This window comes from Crotalus tigris, unplaced genomic scaffold, assembly GCF_016545835.1.
Source record: "Crotalus tigris isolate CLP2741 ecotype Arizona unplaced genomic scaffold, ASM1654583v1 scf7180000019762.1414395, whole genome shotgun sequence".
NCBI lineage: Eukaryota > Metazoa > Chordata > Lepidosauria > Squamata > Viperidae > Crotalus > Crotalus tigris.
Genome location: NW_024097700.1, coordinates 1203289 through 1226548, shown reverse-complemented (window position 1 = coordinate 1226548; position 23260 = coordinate 1203289). Strand labels below are relative to the sequence as shown.

The following is a 23260-nucleotide window of genomic DNA, read 5'->3' as shown; positions in this document are numbered from 1 at the left end:
AGCATCGGATAAGCCCCGCCCCCGCAGGAAGAACTCAATTTGCCAAGAGGGCGGGACGAGGAGGGCTGGGGCGGAAACCGTAAGAAGCTTCCGGACCGGCTTCTGCTCCGCGGCAAAAAAAGTGCGTCACGTGGGCCGCGCGTCAGGCCGAGACCGTTTTTTGCTGTCTCTGGAGAGTGTAGCCTGCTCTGCAAGGGTGTTGCAGAAGAGCCGACGCCGCTGCTTCGGAATCGGCTGGAAAAAAGAGTGAGGAGGGCCCAGACGAGAGGTGGGAGCGGCGATCAATGTGGGTCGCCGCCTTTCTGCATCTCGGGACTCTCCTCTTTTCTCCCTGCCTTCGACGGGGAGAGGAAATAATAGTTTCCAAAGAAGTAGATAGACCCATAACTTCAGGGAAAAATTGAAACCAGGATTTACCAAGCCCCAGATAAGGGGGTCTGTTTGTGAGAGAAGACTCCTGGAAATATCGAACTCTTACTCAAGTTTGCTCTTCCTTTTAGGATGGAATAGGTGGGTCGTTGTGATATAATAAAATTCTTTCCTAGGACTTTTCCTTTCCGAAACAAAAACAAAAAAACAGAAAATGCAATTATTTGACTTAGGGTAATTTTGCTTCAAAACTGAAACAAAGCTGTTGTTACAATCCTCGACTCAGAAATGGCGATTTAAAACAGGAAAAGGCTATTTAAACATGAAAAGGAAGACAAATATTTTCTTCCCTAGTACAATACTCAGAGAGCTGGCTTGCATAAAATGGGCATGAGCTATTACTGCTGCAAGCTAGAAGGATGATTTTTATACTTTCAGACAATAAATTAGCTGGAGAGCTAATCTGTATTTTTTTCTTACTGCCTGATATAATATGCTCAGAGAAAAATGGTAGCAATTAATTACTTGGTACACTTGATAGTGCACTTAAATAAATATCTATTTATGGGTGGAGGTTGATATCAGAAATCCTGCAAAGCCAGTGGGAAGCCTACCCCTCTCCCATCCTCTTATCACTTGAGCTTTGCACCTGTTTCGTTTATCTTTAACTTGCCTATATTTTTTTCTGAAACCTCTGTTTAATGATGGACATTTAAATAATAATAGGGCATTTAGGGCTCTTGGGTAAATCACTAAAATGTGATATGCTTTTTTCAGTTGTCTGAAAGGAACAGACCAGCAATAACCACTCCCAAACAAACAAAATCCCCACCCTAAATTTGCTGTCTTCCCATCTTACTATGATATTTGCTAATGGGGTTCTTTTTTTGTCTAACAGCTGTTTACCTGGATTTCAGTTAATCTTGCTATGTTACATAAAGTTGTAGCAATAAGATAATGAGCTTTTGGAATAAGCTATGACATTTACATACGTATTGATAATCAGCCCCATAAGCTTTTATAACTTGCCATCATGTATGCTATTGTAAAAGCCTATTTATTAATAAGACTTCTGTGACTGCCCATCTCATATATCATAATCCTGGGCAGCTCACAACAAAAACACATCAAAAAGTCATAAAAGGCTGTAAAAATCCTTACAAGAAATAATACTGATGAAATAAATAAATCTACTTAGATATGACATTAATAGGAGTTACTTGGTGAAGTATGGAGAAATACTGCATAAAATATAATTGCTATAATTAGATCTGCCTTTTTATTTTCTGAGACTTGCAAACTTAAGATTTATTGTAAAATAAGTTTCAAATATAGATTGTTGGGAAAACCAGGGTGTAACATTAATCTTTTAAGGTGAAGTATAACTTGAAAATGTCTTAAAGTTTTAGAAATGGCTTGTCTATACTACTGTGGGAAGTCAGCTCCCCAGAGAAGGAAATATTAAAAGAGCAGAAAAATATATTTCTTCAAAAGTATTTTAAAAAGCAGAAACCAACTTTGCCCCCAAGTCTCTGTCCCAAGCAGAAGCCAGCGCTATACAAATGCAAATGTAAACCATCAGAAAGGCCCCAGCTAGGAGATCAAGAAGACAGAGCCCTAAAATCTGCATACCCCACCTGAGACAGGACATGATAGGATTAACTCACAAAGGCCAAAGAGGCACACCTAAACTCAAGTCAGAATACGTGACACAGGAAATAGCCTCAAAGTTCATGCTACAGGAACAGGAAACTATTCCAAACAAAAGGCTAGAGGGGGTATAAAAACCTACTACCCATGTGCTCAGCCCTTTTCCCCTCTGCTCTTTCCTGCAAGAACCATCTTTCTGCCTCTTCAATAAACTGTAACCTTCCCAAAGCAGTCGCCATGTTGCTTATTTATTCCCGGCTTGGATGAATCAGGATGAAGACTAATCCAACACTACTATATAAAGTTACAAAGGTGAGGTTTGATATTACTATCTTATGGTATTTTACTGCACCAAAAGGAGTTGGAAGTCAATGCCTTTTTCCCTTCTTTTCTGAATTTTTCCCTTCCCCTTTCCCTCCTCTATCTTTCCTTATATTTGTTTTTGTATTTTTTTGTATTTTATATTATAAAAAAAAGAGAAAATGTCTAAAGGTTAGTGCAAGTTTTTTTTTTTTAACTAACTCTTATCACCATCACGCAAAGGCTTATCCTAGATTGGAATGAACTCTGCAATCAAATAACATTGTCTGGTTTGGAAAGTTAAGTCATTTTGAAAAACTCTATTTTAGCTTAGTTGAAATAGGAGTAAAGTTGGTCTTTTTTCACAATGTTGCTTGTGGAACTGTTCCCAGACTCTTTCATAAGCATTGTTTAGAATATCTGCTCTGCTCTATACATGCAGAAAAAGCTAAAATGGGAGGAAAGACAACTTTACAACCAGAAGATTCTATTGCCCAGATTTTTTTTTGGGGGGGATGCTTATAAATGTATTTCAAAATGCTTATAAAACAAATTAAAAATTGGAGGGATGAGGTACAATTTATTTTGTTGTTGTTACTCTTGTGAGAATTGGGATAAGAGAATTATTTGTTACTATGACCAAAGCCATAGATGCTGGTGTACCAGAAAGTCCCTCTGTATGGAATAGAAGTAAACTTCTTGCACTAACATAAACATCCCATCTATATCCATCATGTTTACAGGTATTTGCTTTTGTAAAAAAAAAAAAATCTTGCTGTGTTCTTGACAGAATATGTTGAAAAAACATAACACCACCTTTTTTCCTTTGAAAGGTCTAAAACCTATACTTGAAGAACTATGATGTGATGGCATTTCTGCATTTGGAAGGTGAGACTCTTCACAAACTTTTCAAAGAAAAAATAATTGTACTGTGTTTCAAATGCATCACACCTAAGTCAAAACAAACTGATTCAGCTCTTTGCTTTCACAGTGGTCCTGTCCTTCTGTAGAAGTACCTGTTTTGATCTCAGCAAATGCTTAGCGTTTGCAGATCTGCTGAGATAAGATGAACCTAGGCTTCATATAGTTTTGGAGAGACTGGGGAATGAAAACAGTACTGAAATTCTTTATGTGCTGAAGAAATATTTTACTTCTTTTCACTTTTAGGAACGACATTGTCCACTAGCTGTGATTCAGAGGACTGATTTCAACCTTCAAAATATTGTCCATTTGGTTAAAACTGCTCATTTCGACTTGGAATCTAATTTGAAGTAAGATTTGTACTTCCCATTCACTAGCATGGAAAAACAGTCCCATCTTCTGATTAGGAGAGAGGGGGGCATTTGAATGTCTGGAGATATTGTTTCAGGAGGAGGACACTAATTTAAGACATGTTTCCATGGTCTCTTGTTGGCAGTCTCCGACAGAGGGAATATGTACTCTGCTAGATATTGCAGGTTGGACAGATATTATCAGGAGAAACTAGTCTCAGATAACCTAGGCCCTGATACATTAAGGTTTTTAAAATTAACAATCAGCATATTGAATTCCACCTAAAAATCAATTGACAACCAATGCACTTTTCAGTAATATGAGTTCTATGAACAAGTAAATTCCATTTTTCTATGTCCTCCATATGTTATAGGCAAAAGTCTCTTGTAAAGCACTATATTTAAAACACTCTGGATGAACATTTCTTATAAGTGAGAAGATAAGAAGGTAATGGTTTGACTCCACATTTCTTCATATTCTTTCCATGCTAACATTTTAAACAAAACTGGAAAGTGTAGCTGTTTCTGTAGGGCTCCAAGCAGTCAAATGCTTCATTCAGTCTCCCAGTTCAATCTGAGTCATGTAGACAAGCCACTTTTGTGATTCGGGATCTGTCTGCCTCTTTCCAGTTATACCAATAAAGGAGAATATTTGTAGATCAGGGTTGAAATGAGGGGTCCTTGGTGTTCTCTGAGCTTGCTTGTTTTCTTGCAGAGACGTTTCACTACCTAAAATAGCAGAATGCATCCATGAACACCTCCTAGCAGTCAGAAGACATGATGAAAACTCTTTAATCTCAGAATACATGAAGAGACTTACATCATAGTTTCAACTGAGAAACTGACCACTCTAGACCAAGTCAAGTCCAAAAGTATTAAAAAAAGTCTTGGAAGCCTGCCACTCTGACAAATTAGCCAATAGGCATATAGACATAAACATTTACATTTGTGCAAAAGAGACAATCCACCACCCTAAAGGAACAAAAGACCAAAACGCTTCCCACCAGCAATCAACATCTAGATGAGCATATACTAACACCAAAGTTAATATCAGACCAACAGTCAAGAAGTAAATAATATCCCAGTCAAGGAACTGCCAAACTAGCTAACAGTAAACAGCCCAACCAAAGTATCTCCAAGACCACTCCCACCAACACAAGCCAATAGAATATAAATTGAGAGCAAACCTCATTCCTTACTAGGACTGATGATCTAAATAGTTCGGATAATGAAATTTCTGCAAGAAAACAACCAAGCTCCGAGAGCATCAAGGATTCCCCCCCCTTTTCCATTTATGTTTGGCTGAATCCAATGTAAATTGTAAGCCTATTTTTTGGGAAATAGCTTCCAAAGCAATATGTAAATTTTTTATGTCAAGAGACTAGAATATACTATCAAATTATATATTTCTTTTTCTCATATGCCATTTTGCCAATTTGGACAAATCTTGAATCCAGCATATATTAGGAATTACTACTAAGCTTGAAATTGTCTTCTTTCAAAAGCTGCTGGTTGGCATTTGGTAACTGCTTGTTTTTTGTTTGTGCTTTTGAGTCAGTGTTGACTCCTGGCAACTACCTGGACAAGTAAGTCCCTGCAGTTTTCTTGACAAGATTTCAGAAATGGTTTGTTATTGTCTGCTTTTTGGGGCTGAGAAAGAGGGACTGGCCCTAAGAGAAAAGGCATACCTGTGCTTAAGGCAGAACTAGAACTCACAGGCTCCTGTTTTCTAACAAGGTGCCTTAACCACTATATCAGGGCTGGCTTAGGAATTCTGGGAGTTGAAGTCCACGAGTAATAAAAGGGCCAAGGTTGCCTACCCCTGCACTATACCAAGCTGACTCTCAACTGCTTGAAATCATATAATTTAATTTTATTTCGAACGACCATTTCACGGGGGTCGCCAAACAACGCAGTCTGCCATTTTTCCCCCTTTTCCTTAGCTGTGCTACTCCCTTTTATTCTATTGGCTTTTGAAAGCCAATAGAATAGACTCTCTTGAATAGAGTCTAATTCTATTGGCTTTCAAAAGCCAATAGGAATTGTCCAGGCTGTCTCTGCCCTGCTGAGCCCGCCAAAAGTCCCATTCTGCAAACGGTGCTGCAACTTTTCTGCAGCAAAGGCAAGCTGTCTGGAAGTTTCCACCCCTCCCTGCTGAGCAACTACTAAAAATGTAAGTAAAAGAGGGCCAGAGGTGGGAGGCCGGCAGGCGCAGGGAGGGTTGCTGGCACGCATGGGGCCCAGCGGGTGCTTTACCTCCCTTGGGCTGGGCCAGCTGGTGGCCCAGCTGGTGGGAGGCTTGTGCCATCTCCGCCGCTTGCCAACTACGCTTCGGCCGGCGCAAGGGGTGGCACCACGCATGTACGGTGCTCCCGAGCAGGGAAAGTCCTCGACTTACGACCGGTTGGGTAGTCCTCGACTTACGACCGGTTGGGTAGTCCTCGACTTACGACTGGTTGGGGTCACGGCATTAAAAAGGTTGAGAACCACTGCAGTAGGGTATAAGAACCAAGATAAATCTCAAAACCTCTTTTTGATGTGGGAGGAATGGAGAGGGGTATAGAAGTTAAGTATGGTACTATATGATCTTCTGGTGCCTGAAAAGTGCCTTAATATTTAATATGCCATAGATATTATAAGCCCGGCAGCTTTAGTCCTCCATTGGGAGGCTATTAAATTTGCATTTTCCTCTGAATAGTCATCAAGTCTGTAGTTGGAACATGATTAATTATTTCTCTTCTCTCATCGTTGACATTTCTGCTTAAAAGTTGTTTTCACCTTCTAATCTGACCTGTGTCTTTTCTTCCTTTTCTCTCATCCAGCAATGTTCAACACAAATCTTCTCGGCATCGTGCTGGCACTTAGCTAAGAAGCTGGCTAGGTGTTGCCACTATTCTTCCTGGTCTGATCATCTGTCTCACCTTTTAAACCTGTTTTTATTGTAACTTCCAGAGGAGTTTGGGGCTTGCTCTGATCATTTGAAGACGATGGAAGCATGGATAGCAGTCAAAAGGATAGGATGACAGATGCTCTGAAAAACAGATACCAAATGTGTATTTTCAGCAGTGCAGCTTGTATGCCAAATAGGCTTGAGCTGTTACTGCAGTCACAGCTTGCTTGGAGAAAAGCCCACTAGAACTTTTTAAATGCAAAAATAAGCACAGCGGGAGTGGTTTGCAGCAGAAATTGGTCTAGCAGTTGGCTTGTCTTTACATTTGCTATTGTACTTTACAAATAAGGAATTTGTTTTTGACCCAGTCTCATACCCAAATTCTGTGTTAAAAGAATGCTATTTATATAATCTTTGAAACTGGGGGATAGCAAATATATTTTCAGAATTTGCCTTTTCATGTGACAGTGTTTGACAAGAACTAATTAATGTGTGGCATGAACTTCCTTGAAAATGTTGCCCTGACTGGGAAAAACAAACAGAAAATGTTTTAAAAGTTTGCTGCTGGGGTATTTAAGTCACAAAAGTGGAACGGTTTAATATATCAGAACTAGTAGAATTTCTTCCCATAAGATGTAGTCAGTGGATTAAAGTTGTTACACAGGCTGGTGCTTTCACGACTTGTGGGATTCTATCAATTGTTATTGAAAAAAAACTCCACAGGGAAAGAGTGATTCAGAACAGTTCTCGTATAGCTGCTATTGCCAGCTTGAGCACCATTGGATCCCATCTTCAAATTGCTCCACAATTTCGTTTCAGTGATTTGGATTTGGAAAAATTAGTTAGATCGATATTTGCTGCACCAGTTGACCCAGCCATCTTAAGAAACGATATTCAACTTGAACAGAATTCATTCATATTTGGTCCAGATGCAGCCCTGATTGTGCCTAACGCTCAGGGCAATTTTGTTTTCAATGCTGAGCGATTTGATGGTTGGATGGGACAAGTTTTTGATGCCAGCAATCCTGTGCGCTCTCAAAACAATTGTCCTCAGGGTGCACCTGCGGCGGCTAAACCTGTACCTGTAGCTGGGGAAATTCATCCATGGTTGTTTGGAGGGCTTTTTAATGTGAACCTTGCTGATGGAACTGAAAATACAGCTATTCTTCAAGATAATCCTTTGTGGTCTTTTGAACTATTGGCTCTGGTTATGGTAATGTCACCCCAGGGAAACGGATTTAGAGAAAAAATCTTGGCAAATTTGACCACAGCTGTATTAATAATAACCAGTGGGGGAAATATTACTCCAGCTAGACTGAACAAAACTCTTAAAGAAATCCGCAAAGTGACAGGATCTCAGAATATTGAAGTAGATCGAGATGCTGTGATTGAGGGTTTCCATTGCCTTCGTGCCCTCTGGGATGAGCAAACCACTGAACAAAACTTTGAAGATATGTTTACTAATCTTAAAACAGAAGTTGCTAAAATCTCATCGATACTTGGGACTGTGGTTGAACAAACAAGAAACAGAATGTTGACTGGAATACTAACTGTTAATCAAGCAATTCGAGCATATGAAGATTTTCCCTGGACAGAGTTAAATGAACATATAAAGAGAGTTACAGGAAAAGATGAGATGGCAGCAGCTGCTGCATTTGGAGATACTGTTAACAATTCCCATTGGATTGGATGGACTTATGCTTTTAAGACTGCCCAGCCAGGACAAAATGCAAATCGACAATTTCCAAACATTCTTTACACTGCCATTCAACTTCAAATTTTGGCAGGAGGAGTTCGGTCTCTTCAACAATACCAGGGATTGGAAAATATGATTATATCAGAAAGGAATATTATTGATGCCTGGGTTACCCAATATGTTCAAAATTGCCAGACTGGTGTTAATTATTCTGCTCAACGAGGTGCAGCATCCAGTGTGGTTGATCGTATGAGGCAACTTAATTTGAATTGAACATGACCTCATACGCAGTTCTGTTTGCAGAGGGATAACTGTTGCATGTAAATCCTAAAAAAAAAAAAACTGCCTAAGGCAGAACTAGAATTCACTGTCTTGTTTCTAGCTTGCTGCCTTTAGCCACTAAATCAAACTGACTCTTTTACAGTTACGGTATTAGCATCTTGGATCTAAATGTCAGACTAAAAATAGTCATTTTTAAGGCAGGCTGGATTCTTTGGGACTTCTCTGGCATATCCATAAAAAACCCACTTTTTTATGGGCAGAGAATCAAAGTGGTGTGGTATGGCCTTCTAGGATGATTCTCCAGTCCCAGGTGGTCCACCTGCTAATCCTGACTGGCTTTCTAGATGAGCCAAGCCAAAAATGTTGAACATATATTTAGAGATAGGAGGTCCAAAAGAGTTGTCAGAAATTTATTTATTTATTAAATTTGTATGCCACTCATCTCCCTTTCCATAGCAACTTTGAGTGACTTACAATATTATAAGTTCATAAAATAACAGGACTCAGATAAGAAACTGTACACCAAGAATACAACAGTATGGTGATGGAATCTCCTCTATCACTCCAGCAGCCACCTCCAGCATCGAGTGCCTCCATTGGGGCCCCAAGTCAACTGGCAGAGGCAAACTGTAAGGCTCTTGAAGAAGGCCAAAAGGGTGAGGGCATAGCTCGCCTCCAACAGTAAGTTCCTCCAAAAGGATGGGCCTCAGCAGAAAAGGCTCTATTAGACCCCACCAGCTGAAATTCCTTGACTGAGGGGAGTCCTCACAATACTGAAATCTATGGCTTTAGAGAAATTTAATTGTTCAAACTGCTTTCACTATATTGAGATGAACATACCTGCTAGAAGAATAAGCAATTGAATTTTATAATGACAAATTACAATAATGCCTTGGAAAATCAAAATGGTTTCTCCCTCTAATACAGTGGTTCTCAACCTGTGGGTCAGGACCCCATTTGGGGTAGAATGACCATTTCACGGGGGTCACCAAACCATGCTGTCCGCCATTTTTTTCCCTTTTCCCTAGCTGTCCTACTCCCTCTTATTGGTGGCCACACCCACTTGGGGGTCACCACAACATGGGGAACTGTATTATGGGGTCACGGCATTAGAAAGGTTGAGAATCACTGCTCTAATAAGTCTCTGAAATTACTTCTGTTTAAAATTAGATCTGAATCTGGCTGATGTTTAAGTTGGGGCAGTACCATTTAATTTTTAAATTTTCAGCTCAAGACATTTAAAATTCCACAAGCGTTACAGTAAACAGTTGTGCAACCTCAAGATGATATCCGAAAACAGCAAATAACAGTTGGATTCAATTTGCAATCAGAGGAATTGGGATCTGATCTGTTGGCTGTTAGATGTGAAGAAGAAAATGTTTGGTTTGAAAAATATAGATCTGCCAGATTGAAAGGAATATAAGAAATTTTAAGACAACGGATATGATGGATGGTCTAGACCAGGGGTTCGGGGGTGCAAGACGGTATTCCAGGGGCTGCGAAAACTTGGTATTTCAAAATATAGTGTATATGCATAATTCATTGCCGTTATTTCGAAGGTTTTGTAAGGGATATGAGAATATATCAGAAGCGTTCTGTTGCAGAGATACAACAGACACTTATGAACTTTGGAAATGAGATCAAATTGTTGGGAGAGTTCCCAATTAAAAACCTAAAGAAATGTTTCATTATTAAGAACCAATCAAAGGTATTTGACCCTGGACTTAAAGATAATGATTTGTGGTAAATAAGAAACTGTATAGATATTCTATAAGTAAATTACAATAACAGACTTAACAATGCTTTGAGCTTTAACTTCACTGTTGTTTAACCTGTTAGCTATTTTTTTCTTTCATATACACCCCCCAGTTGAACACTGACAAATCTATTGTAACAATAATAGTTTCCCCTCTTGCAAAGCAGGTCTAAAATTTAGAAGCTTGTACATCTATTTGCAACCCAATTTACCTGTTACATATTATTTTTATCCTTTACTTTTTAAATTCACTTTTTTAATATTTTTGTCCAGTTTTGTTTTGTCTCTGTTTAATTTTTTCTTTTAAATTTTATGTTCTAATCTTTTGAATAAAATAAAATTGGACAATAAAAAGATTATGTGATAATGATACCTAGTTTGGGTAATGAAATGTCTGCAAGAAAACAACCAAGCTCAGAGAGCACCTCATTTAAATTCTTTATTGATACGGTAAAAAAACATTTAAAATTTCAGATCAAAATGTTTTTTTCTGGGATTCCACAACAGCTCTAAGTTGTTGATCAGTAACACTAGAGATACATATACAAATAATGGCTGGCTCAGGAATTCTGGGAGTTGAAGTCCATGAGTCCTAAAAGGCAAGATTGCCTATCCGTTCTAAAGTGACAGTCAATGTATTTGGGTTTTGGGGGGTGGGTCTCAAACAGGTAGTGCTCAACTTACAACAGTTTGTGTAATGACTGTTCGAAGTTACAGTGGCACTGTAACATTGCAACATCCCCATGGTCAGGTGATCAAAATTCAGGCACTTGGCAACTGACTCATATTTTTGTTGGCTGCAGTATTTTGGTGACCTTCTGACAAGCCAAGTCAATGGAGAAGCCAGATTTACTAAACATCCGTGTTACCAACTTAAACAACTGCAAGTGATTCACTTAACAACTATGGCATGAAAGATCACAAAATGGGGCAATATTCTCATAGCTGTCTCACTTAGCAACAGAAACATTGGGGTCAATTGTGGTTGTAAGTCAAGGACTACCTCCCACAAGAATGCCAGATGATGCCCACGGGATTCCATAAATAAAACTTGATTTTGATTACCGATTCCTATAAAATAACAAGTTTTTGAGAATCTTGTTGAGATCATTTTTAGGCAACACACATTAAGTTACATCAGAATGTAAGAATAAGAATATCCTGCAAAAAGAAGCCAACAATGCAATTTGTTATACTTTAATAGGAATTTAGTGTAGGATTATGGACATAGATAAATACTGTTATCCAGTATTGTTTTTATTATTAATATATTGGGATAAGAACCAAAAGATTTTGCAGTTAGCAATACTTTCCATACCTTTCTTATCATTGGCTTGAGAAATAATTGATAGGCTAACATTGTATTTATTAATTGCAAGAAAAAACACTCTTCTTGGTTTCTGTCACTGCATGAAGATCTCTCAAGATGATAATAAGGGCGCACATGTATCTACATTTTCTTATTTTAGCATCAGTTTGATCTAGAATGAGAAGACAACAGTGGCCCGAAGTGGTTTGGTATCTTAGATATATCCTAACCTGGGGATAAGCAAAAATCAAGCCGCTGATGTAAGATTTTTTTTTTAAATGTTTCCCTTCATAGAAGTGGACATTATCTGGACCTTCTTCAAGCTGTAAATAATTTAGGGTTGGCATTTGCTATACTTTATTTTCTTTTGAACAGTTGTTTCCAACAGCAGTGTGAAATAATTATTAAATAGTGCTGTTAACAATACTAATACCATTCCCAATTGTGCTATGAAAATTCTTTGTCCAGGGCTATTTTTAACATTAGCATTAGATTTGGCAGCTACCAGGATTCCAGTTTCCTCATAACGCGCAGCTACAAATGGTTGTTCAAAGTTCTTGTTGTACATTTTAGGGCTCTTAATAGCTGCTTGGTGGCTTCATATGGTTGCCTTTTCAATTTCCCTTAGTCTCCTAGCATTAATAGTCAATGCTGCTTTGCTAACTTGCAGCCTCTCCTTTACCCAAAGTTATGCTACATGAACTCAAAACAGCCATGTTAACAGATGAGTGTATAATATCCTCCCTCATCTGAGACATATAAAATAGTGAAATTTCGGATGCCTTTTTATGACGTACACCACCTTCCCAAATCTGTGGCGAACACACACAATACTCTTTCCTCCTTCTATTTTCCCCCACAACGCTGTGAAGTGAGTTGAGCTGAGATAAATTGTTGGCCCAAAGTCACCCAGCTGGTTTTCAAGGCTAAGATGGAACTAGAATTCACAGCGTGCATGTGCTCATCCCCCCCTTGTGCCACCGTTGCTGCAAGTGTTGCGCAGGCAGCGACAGTGCCACTAGTATCTTATGGGTGGTGGCGTTGCCATGAATGTTGCATGGGTGACACAGCACTCCAAGTGGCAAGCAGGCCACGGTGCAAGTCTCATGCGGGAGCGGCGGTGTGATCCTCATGCTGGTGGTAGCATCACCGCGAACCTGGCGACAGCACCACAAGCCTCACAGGCACTGGCATTGCTGAGAGCCTTGTGTGCATGCTCACAGCTTTGTTTGCATTGTGCACATGCTCACAGCCTGTGTGTGTGTGTGTGTGTGCATGTGTGGCCACATTCACGTTTGCGTGTGTAAGACGCCTGCCCCTCCCTTTCCCACTGGGCCGCTAACCCAGAAAGATTGGGGAACCCTGCCTTAATGCATATCATTAGACAGACAAAATGATCTAAAAAGTTCAACAAATTAGCCATTACTCATTAGCCATATCGTCCCTTAAAATCTTGTATACATGCAATAAGAAATATCCAATATTCATAATCTTTACATGCATTTCTGTTAATATTTATCCATAAACATAAGAAATCTGATAGCGTAGGCAATAGTCTCCTGGCTGAAAGCAGATGATATGCATAATTGCACTTAACAACCCCCCTGATGGGTTATTGTTGTTTATTAAATGAAAAGCAGCCTTGGGAAGCTATAATCAGAAATGAGTCAGTAGCAAAGGGAAAAGGTTCTTAATTCTCTTTACCTCCAGCCACTCAAAATGATCTATCCCAAGCTGTTTTGTTTCTAAGCAGAAAAATGACAGTGTTTTTTTCCACTTGGGAAGAAAAGCAGTTGGTGAAAGGCAATTTCAATGGAATAAATAAATAAATAAACCAAACAAACAGCTAGTAGGGGAAAGCTCCAGCACTACCTGAGCTCTGTTCTTCCTACTGCAGTCTCTGGAAACTGCAGCTTTCTAATATAAAATAAAGCATTAGCAGAATGATGCAAATGACCCTCCAGATGATGAAAACACAAATGTTGATTTTTTCAGATGTCAAAACCAGTGAAAACAGTATGTAGAATCCTATCTTCTGTTTATTGATCTCAGCATACACTATCGCAGCCATCATTTCATTTTTAGTAGGACCATTTTATATCAGACAGAGGCTCAGTAATATGTGTGATTTCTCTAGTCATCTCCACAACCTCAAAAAGAAAATAGGTTGCCAGATCAGTTATGTATATATATCCTTCCCTTACAGCCATTTAAAGTTAGGATGCCAGTGAAAAAAGTGATGTATGATCAATCCTCACATTTATGACCATCACAACATCACTACGGTCAAGTGCTCAAAATTTGGAAATGTATTTACTACCATTGAGTGGGTATGTGATCTCCATTTGTAACCTTCCACTGGCTTGCAACAAACAACGTATAGCGGGGGAGCTGGATTTGCTTAACAACTGCACAAGTCACTTAACAGCTGCAGTGATTTGCTTAACAATCATGGCAAAAAAGGTTGTAAAATCAGACATGCCTGGCTTGCTTAGCAACAGAAATTCTGGTCCCAGTTGTGGTTGTAAAAGTCAGGCCTAAAAGTCAGGCCTAAACTCTGATAAAACCATAATAATTAGAATATGATGAACAGTTTATTTAACCACGTAGACTTGCAGAAGACAGTGCCTAAAATATAGGACCACTACCTTAGAATGGTAACTGGAAATGTTCCCAATTCTGGTAGAATAAAAACTCACCTGAATGTAGAATGTCTTTTCCATTCTTTGTAAATATTCTAGACTTTTGTAAGGTCCTACAGTATCTACGAAAGATACAATAATTACACTTGAGCCAATGCCAAATCTGGAAGCAAGAGCAGATTTCTGGGTCAGTGTAGAAGTGTGACTTGCAGGTTCAGGATTATGGTTTACTGAGGCAGAGGGATAATGGAGAAAGGTAGAATTGTTCAGAATTCAGGGAATCAAAGAGGAATTGAGGAATCGAACAGCGCAAATTCAAAATTGAAACAATGCTTCTAAAATCAAGAGATTAAAATTGATGGAGGCCAGAGTCCCAGGGGTTCTGTTCAACCTTAGTTGTGACAATCAAGCCCCAAATACTTCTTTGAAGCAATCTTACCTCTATATTTTTTGTGTTTTCATCTGTAGATACTTACGTTGTTTACAATATGGTGGGATTTCGTCATATGAAACTCTTGTGTTCCGCAACAGGAACTGATTAAATCGTAAAATACCTAAAGTTTTCTACTGCTAATGTTCTAATATTTCTCCCACATGAATTAAGATTTTTCAGGGGGCACCAACACTTTCAAAGAGAAGTTATATGACAAAGCATGACAACAGGCAACATACTACATGCAGAATATAAACAAGAAGATATGATATTCATGTTCTATTTGTGAGAGATGTATGACAGATCAAAATGTTGGACAAATCTGAATCTGTCATACATCCTCTTGATTATACTACAATCAAAAGTTGCTATGGGACCTCAAGTGTTATCTCTAACCAAGACTTGATATTGTACTCCAGGTCAGGATTTGACCTTGATAACTCCTTTTCCAAATACTGAAACTACTTTATTTATATTCTTTCTCTCAATAAACATTTGATGTTCCAGATTCAATTCTCACTGGGCACTTTTGAATGTTTTTATTTTTTAAAAAAATCATTTCATATTTAATGCTCCTGTTCTTGTACTTCCTCAAATACTTCACTGCTGTGCATGATAGTATATTATAGTTAGATTTGGCACTTGTGAAATGAGTTCATTCATTATTGGTCTATATGATTCTTATAGAGGTTAAGATACTTTGTCAATACAATTTGATTGATCTTTCATATTCATGTAACTTGTTTTTAATAATCTGAACATCTTGTTCAGTTCCTTCACAAGGAATTAAATTCCTTCAAAACACCAGCATTTTTCATGCTAATTTTTGGTAGTTACAAGCATTTATGAAATAAGCATGAGGCAATCAGGCTGGAATGGAACTGCTATGAAAACATCAAGAGTGAATATAGATAATAACTTGCATTAACAACACATTTGGGCATGTTCATTATGTCTCTAAAATTCAGAAACCACAAATTTGACTTAAAATTGAAAGTCTTCCCGTTAACATAATGGGTCAGAGATTGAAAATCCATGCAATGTATTAGATCATATGTGTCCCTATTCAAGTTTCAGGTCAAATCTTTAGTTTGGTTTTAAAAATCTCGTCTCATGCAGAAGATTATAGTTTCCTTCCTTTTATTTAACCAAGACGTACATTTTGACATTGAATTACTTAAAAAAATAAGTATAAGGCCTGTTGGATTCTGTTTAATTTCCATATAGTATGTATTTGAGACTCCATTATGTTTTGGGAAGTTTATATACATGCATAGATAGATACATTGTACATACAATTCTATCCTCTTTGCATTTTCTTTCAGTACTTAGCAGATGCATGGAGCAGGATTAGAGCTATGCTAATATTCTCTCTTTGCTGATTCTGAACTCTAAATATCCCCTCCCCTCCCATGGTGTCTAGCATAAAAAGAAAACAATCAGCAGTTCAGTGAATCTTTAGCAACTTTTGGCTCAACTTGTGCAATTTAATTCTAGGTAGCAGATGACAATGTGAATTATTCCTTCTGTGTAAGTGACCTTACTTTCTTCTTTATGTACAAGATCAATAACACAGAAATATTCTTTTTGCATTTTTGGATTTTACATGTAGTGTTACTTCAGATAGTTTTGAGCTGCTTATGCTCATTTTGTGAGCAGAACACTGATCACTTTTGTGCTATTCAGGTGTAATATTTTATTTAAGCGGGTTATTCCTCTACAGATATGGAACCAGTCTTCTGACCAATGAAGAGATTGAAATATTATATATCACACTGGGATCCACCAGTGAACTAAGAAAGCTACCTACGACGAATACATTTTCAGACCCCACTAGCCTAAACCCTAAAACAAAATCTGCTGGGTGATTTATAGTGAAGAAAGTTTAATTTGTGCATTGGCTCTTGCATTGTTTTATTTTGCCACAGAGATTAATATGTTTGCTATATCTTTCTGTTTGAAAAACAAATGACATTTGGTTTATCTCTTTCATGGAAATTTGCTTCTTACATATATTCTCCTTATAGCAAAGATAAAAAGTAAAAGGAGCACAGGCCACTTTCATACAAAAAAGGGTAATGGTATATATTGATCTGCTTAAACTCCGGTGGTGCTTGGTTAAAAAAAAAAAAAAGTATGTCCCCTCCGCTTACACTATACACTATGACCACATTGGAGCCCAGAATTTTGACTCTTAAGTTGTTATGATCATAAGGTGAATCACAATGTGACTGGATCAAATTTTGACCATTTTGACATTGGTTGTTAAGTGAATCATATAGTTGTTAATCAAATCACATGGTTGTTAACCAACTCCAACTTCCCCAATGCAAATTGTGCCCACATGACTGCAGGATACTTAAATACTAGCTGGTTGCCAAGCATCTAAAATGTGATCAAGTGACAGGCAGGAGAGGCAGTTGTAAATTTGAGGATGGGTTGTAAATAGATTTTTTGAAGATTGTCAAAACTTTGAATGGTCATTAAATGACTGGTCATAAATCGAGGATGACATTTTCCCCTTCTCCTCAGATGGTTTATATATTGAGGGATGCTTTATTTATTCCATATCCTCCACTATCATTTTACTCCTAAACACATCTTATCTTCCAGCCAAAGGGAAATTGCCCACCGTTTTAATTTATAGCAGCAGGTCTGTAATTCATTAAAGATTAGGAAACTTCCAAAGTACTCCACCTCCCAAGTTACATTAGCTGTTATCATTACATGAAACCATACTATAAAAGATAAAAGATTCTTATTGGGTGCCTGGAGGTTATTGAAGTCATGGGATTAAATTTTATGTTGCCTCATATATACTTGGCATATGTCTTGCTATATGACAGGGCCTTGCAATGACTGAACTCACAAATCTAAGCAGGGTTGGATCCAGTAGTGTAGAATTTATTTTTTATGTTTTAATATATGCATTGCCTGAATCCATGCATGTTTAGCAAAGGTAAATCAGGCTTTTTTAAAAAAAAGTTACAACTGTAACCACCCATACAGTGAGGTGGACTTAAATTATGAAAGGGTTAAAGAGAATCACATGCATGTTGTAAAAAAAATTGGGTTTTGTTTTCAACGCTAACAATTCTTAGTATCATCAATTCTGTTGCCAGCAATTCTCTGAAAGTGAATTATTTGCTGTGTCCCCCTTCAATCTTTTTCACCTTTTGCTCTTTTATAAGTATTCTGCCATACTTGTATACTCCAAAGATGGAGACAATCATCAAGAAAATAAAGCCTCCAATCTAGACTGTGTGCCATACTTCATCTGTTGCTGCATTAAGTTTAAAATGGCCCCCCACAACCCTAGCACTTTCTCCTCCCAAATTTAAGCATTTGTCATCTAAATCCATCGTCACAAAGTCTCTGTGCAACATGAAATGGGAGAATATCAAACTGGTTTAAGTCTCAAGTGTTCTAGCCAAAAGGGAATGATCAGCTTTGACTTGAATGATGGATGAAAAAGTTTTTGAGACGCACAAGCATCTCAGGATCTGTATTGATGCGAAGGGTCTTTTATTAATGATCCTGAACTGAAGGGGATCCCCCGATTAGGTATTGTTTAACTTTCAGAAAATTTGTTAATTTTTATCTTTGCCTCAAGGTTTGCATCACTTAGAGACACACGTAGAGTCAGATTTAGCTCTCCTATCGTCCAACTGCTTTGCTAAGCCAAGGAGACATTCAAATATATTGGAAATTACAATGAGAGCAATACCATAAGAAATTTACAAAATTGTACTCCTTATGCTAGCCCTAAGTACTGGATGGTTTTTTCAGCTACTCTGTTAACAGCTACCTAGCAATTATTTTGCTTATGCCTTATATTTCTGTGATAGTTTTATAGTCTTCTCCGACATCTTCCTTGCTGAGAGTATGTTTTTGAGGGGATGCTTCGTCAAGGTTACTGAAGTTGAAAGAGTGACTGGCCAGCAGATAAACTGAAGTGTTATCTGTACTTCACTCATTTTCAGCATAAGGGAAAATACTAGATTTGTAGATAAAAGTTTTATTATTCATTACAATTATATTTTCTTCCAATAAAAGAAAATATACGCAGCTCAGGATTGAACTGTAGAGTCATTGGTGCTGATTTAGGCTGTTTGCTTGTTTTTCCTTATCTGACTAGGTAACATAATCAGTACTAATAAGTGTAACTACAATTTATGTTGCAGAATGTGACATCTACAACTCAACTACAACAGTGTAAGGACAGCCACCATGAAAAAAAGGCAGTCAGAAGACTACTACAGCACATCCATGAAAGCAGGATGAAAACTTCTTAATCTTACGACAGATGGACAGACTTAACCATAGTTTTAACTAGACCAAGCTACATCCAGAAACACTAAGGCAGGGGTCCCCAACCCTCAGTCCGTGGACCAGTACCGGGCTGCGGCATGCCAGCAACCGTCCACACATACAAGCAAAGCCCCATCCGTGGGATGCAGGCAGCACACAAAACCATGCATCCTCCAGTCCACGGAAATACCTCTCTCCATGGAATTGGTCCCCGGTGTCCAAAAGGTTGGGGACCTCTGCACTAAGTAATACCTGGAAGTTTGGCATTCAGACAAATCAGCCATCAACAGACACATGAGGATAAGCCACATTTACAAATCATTCAAAAGAGGCAATACAAAAATCTAAGAAGGAAACAAAAAGACCAGAATACATCCTCTCCAACAACCAACATCCAAATAATCAGGGATTAGCTTTTATTATTTATTCAATTTGTATAGCCACCCATCTCAAATCCTTAACTCTGGATGGCAATCATAAAACCAGTTAAAACAGCACATAAATAAATAAGACAACTAACAGCCAAGAGATCCATTGATGTCAACATAATACCAGACAAGCAGAAAACAATACAAATCAAGAAACTACCAAGGAGAAAACCATTCCCACTAACACTGGCTGGGCATGCTACTACAGGTACTCCTTGACTTACAACAGTTTGTTTAGGGACCAAAGTTACAATGGCACTGAAAAAAGTGACCCGACCATTTTTCCACACTCAGTTCTGGTTGTAAGTCGAGGACTACTTGTACATATAAACAAGGAGCAAAATGCACACTCACTAGCAATGAAGATGTTACCTACCATGATAATGAAAAGCAAGCACACAGCCAAGCTAAACACCAAGGATTCCACAGTTCAACCCTCAGCTGCCTATATCTTTTGGAAGTTTATTGTAATGAATACTAAAACTTCCTGCCCCCTTATTTTATTTCCAAAACTTATAGTTTTTTCTTATGCCAAGAGTGAATAAGTAAGAGAACATTCAGGGACCTAATTCCACACTCACTAGCACGACGTTACCTTATCGGGTAATGAAAAGTCCGCAAGCAAAAAACCATGCTCGGAGAGCATCAAGGAATTCACGATGAACTTCCCTATTAATCTGCCCCTGCCCAAGCCACATGTAAACAATTGCTACAAAACCAGCACTGGGCTGAAGTCAGCTTGTTTCTCCCAGTCGCTTTGGCCTCCTCCTCCCCCTTCCTTCCCCGACAAGCCTGCAGCAGCGGCAGGCAGGGTTAAATTCCAGCACCTTCTTCACCTGACCCCTCCTCCCTCAACTCCTGGGATTCTCTCTCCTCTCCCTCAGGGGCTGCTGACACGTTCCAAAGATTCCCCTCTGATCCAAGCAGCTGAACCGAGGGGGAGGGGAGGAACATATTAGAAGCGTTCACACACATGCACGCATCCACCACAACCGCCTCTGCCCGGGGGGGGGGGTTAGGGAAAGACAACCGCGCTCGCGCACTCTGACCAGGCTCTCCACATTTTTGAGGAGCAGTAAGCTCCGCCTCCTCCAAGCTGCGGCTTGAGTGACAGAGCGCAGTGGCGAATCCGCCTTTCTGTTTCCTCTTCCGGACGGGAGCCGAGACTCGGCTCACCCAGTCAGGCGCTTCCCCTTCCAGTACGGAGCGTCGGAATGGGAGAAAGCGGCCGAGCCGAGAGGCGGGGCGGGAGTTTAGGAAGAGGAGGGAATGGCTGTCATCAATGAAGTCATATTCATAATCTAGTTCCCCTGGCAGGATCTGTACCCTGAGTGACTCATAGAGAGGGAGAGATCTAGCCCGCCACTCTCCCTCAGCAAGGTAAAGATTGCTTGTAACTCCTCCCTCCCTTTCCTAATCATCCGCCGTTGCCTGCCATGTACTTGTTGGGGGGGGGTGTTGGGGAAGGGAGGGAGAAGAATTTAGCCTGTGCATCCTCCGTCCCCCCCCCCATACAATACCCAAATAGATATCCCTGCCCCTTCATTTCCTCTGGCCACAAACAAGTCTCGCCTCGATCTCCTTTGCACCTCCTTTGCAGAGATCGAAAAAAGCGTCAGAAGAAAGTTTTCGCGATCATTCTTAATAATTCTAATCCTCATTTGAAAAGCGGCTGGGTAAAGAACATTTCCTGGGGGGGGAGGGGGAGGATGCAGGCGCTGACTTTGTGAGTCAGCTGAACCCGGGGAGAAAGTCGGGCGAGGGAGGACTGGCTGCTGGTTGCAAGCCAGACTCCGGCGAGGAATCAGTTGCACGCAGGGTTTGGCTCCTAAACTGGGAGGGGAGGAAGAGAGAGAGACGGAAGAGGCGAGGAGAGAAAGCCCGAGAGAGAGAGAACCAGAAACGGATTGCGAGCAGGTACAGGCAGGTCTGGCGCGATGGAGCCGGTAGGTTAGCTTTGCCTCCTCTTGAACCCCTCTCTTGGATGCGCCGAGCTGTCTTTGGAGAGTAGAAACAAGGCTGGCGGGGGAAAGTCGGTCTTTACTGCCCCCGTCTTCTTCTCCCCCTCCAGAAACTGTATTAAGGCTCCGCTGGGGGAAATCGAGGCATGTGGCCGGCTGCGAGTGCTGGAAGTTCGCGCGGCGTCCTGCCCCGGGGAAGAGAAAAGGCGGAGGCGCTTTGCCCGGAGACAGGCGGATTGCCTCGCCGCAGAAGATCCAGGCCACCTTCATAGCCCAGCTCCGCCGCAGAGTTTTCCACTGCGGTCGAGAGCAGGAAAAGGGTGGGAGTGCGATTGGCTCGCGAAAGGAGAGGTAGAAGCGTCAAATCCAGGCAGGCCCTGCTCCGGACCGTCTCGCTGCCTGACTACCGCCGAGAGTGCCCACGCGAGACCGGAGAGCTTGGGCAAAGGGGGTCTTGTGATGCCGGGAGGGGTGAAACCAGAAATCGGTGCGCTTTTCGCTTCTTCAAAATATTCGGGGTTTATTAGTGTCTTCAAAGTCCACGGCCCCCTTTGCTCTCTTCTGCACCGTAGCTGCTGTCGCGGTGCGTGTCCCCCGAAGGTATCTGGCATTGCCCGGTGTTTGCGTCCTTCTTTCGCTCTCGCCGAAAGCGATCTCGCCTCTGTTGTGCAGATGCCCGACGCGGGCTTTTCCTTTTACATCCCTTATTTTCTTCCCAGGGGAGGGAGAAACCGCCGAGCATTTTATTTATTTCGAAAGTTGCTGAGTGCCAATCTCAACCTTTGGGGCTGGGGGTGGGTGGGGGAGGCGTCGTCCCGCACCCCGTGATCGGCGCGGAAACTCTAACCGCCAGGCATGAATTTGGTTCAGATTCGGCCGGGAAAGAAGGAAAAAGTTGTGGGGGTCTGGGGGGAGAGGGGGTTGATGACTAAGTGCCTTGGAAGAGGAGGAGGATTCCGCCCGAATGGTGCCGCTCGCTCCTGGTGGCTGAGCATGCGAGCCAGCCAGGCTGGAGAAGTAGGAGGGTAGCTGGAGCCAGCTCTCTCGCTGCTGGGAGAGAGGAAGAGGCGAGGTTTCGCGCTGGTTGGGGTGGATTTTTTTTTTCCTGTCTGTGCTCAGCAATGCAGAGAATCAGGAAGTCACCGCAGCCAAATAGGACTCTCGCTCTCATACAGACATGTTTGATCGTGGTGACATGATGACGGGGGAGAGATAGGCCCCGGTCTGCCATGAAAGCTCGCGATCGGCGCATCTGGCATCTCACCCACGGCGGCCGTGCCTAGATCTTCTTCGGGTGTCACTCCAGAAAGGTAAAGGTCTCTGCAGCCGTTGCTGTGGGAACCGGGTGTGGGAGGAAGGGAGAGAGACGGCGTGGGGGAGGCTCTTTTCAACATGGACTCGGGATCGCCCACCGGGGAGGGTCGGAAACTTTCAAATCGGCTTGGCTAGATGGGCGCCCCGCCACTCGTGACTCTGCTCTCGGTGGGGGGGGGTGCGGGTGGAGGCGGCCGGGCGTGTTGGCAAACGGAAACTTGAGGCCTATCGAGTCTATCAAACTCCAGCAAGAGTCTCTCTTGCCTCGCACAAGCCACGTTTGCTAGCTGAGATCGGGTTTTGTATGTCAACGTGGGGGATCGGGGGCGACAGGCTTCTCCGTTCAGATGTTTTAAATCCGAAGTTACAGAACACATGGCGCGTTTTGCCTGCTCTCTAACTCCGAGTACGGAGCGGGCCGGCCAGAAGGCCCGAATCCTGCATTTGTTCCAGGCGCGATTCGGAGCGTCGGTTGCAAACTGTTTCAGCTCCGTGAGATTATCGGCAATTTGCAACAGACAAGAGGAACTGATTGACTCCGCTGGGGTGGTTTGTTTTTTTTTTTTAAATACCAAATTGATTTCCGTACTTGCATTTTAATGTGATTGGGACGATTGTGTTTTCTTTTTTTAAAAAAAACAACCCTAT

At 40.8% G+C, this 23260-nt stretch overlaps 2 protein-coding genes across 12 annotated transcripts in view; both read left to right on the top strand.

Annotated features, from left to right (window-relative positions):
- Positions 1–78: 78 nt before the first annotated feature.
- LOC120317685 lies at positions 79–8518 on the top strand. Of its 8 annotated transcripts, none has more exons than XM_039364472.1 (6): positions 79–510; positions 2206–2331; positions 3153–3207; positions 3487–3590; positions 4306–4462; positions 6413–8518. In XM_039364472.1, exon 6 carries the CDS (start codon positions 7478–7480, stop codon positions 8447–8449), a length of 972 nt encoding a protein of 323 aa, XP_039220406.1. In that variant the 5' UTR covers positions 79–510; positions 2206–2331; positions 3153–3207; positions 3487–3590; positions 4306–4462; positions 6413–7477; the 3' UTR covers positions 8450–8518. The 8 variants fall into 8 exon arrangements, with proteins under 8 accessions (XP_039220406.1, XP_039220410.1, XP_039220404.1 ...); XM_039364476.1 differs by lacking the exon at positions 4306–4462 and adding an exon at positions 3965–4038 and having other exon boundaries at positions 6543–8518; XM_039364470.1 differs by lacking the exon at positions 4306–4462 and adding an exon at positions 3965–4038.
- A 12030-nt stretch (positions 8519–20548) lies between these two features.
- SMARCA2 (SWI/SNF related, matrix associated, actin dependent regulator of chromatin, subfamily a, member 2) overlaps positions 20549–23260 on the top strand; it is a 115691-nt gene continuing 112979 nt past the window's right edge. Inside the window, exon 1 of one of the 4 annotated variants that reach the window (XM_039364493.1) lies at positions 20549–20717. The gene's annotated coding sequence lies outside the window, so the exon portion shown is untranslated. Of the gene's footprint in view, positions 20718–21120; positions 21284–22315; positions 22609–23260 lie in introns of those variants that run through there. The other 3 variants (XM_039364494.1, XM_039364492.1, XM_039364491.1) reach the window with 3 other exon arrangements.

Excerpts from the sequence above, each read along its gene's own strand:
- LOC120317685 (XM_039364473.1), top strand. The coding sequence starts at position 7,478 with ATGGGACAAGTTTTTGATGCCAGCAATCCTGTGCGCTCTCAAAACAAT.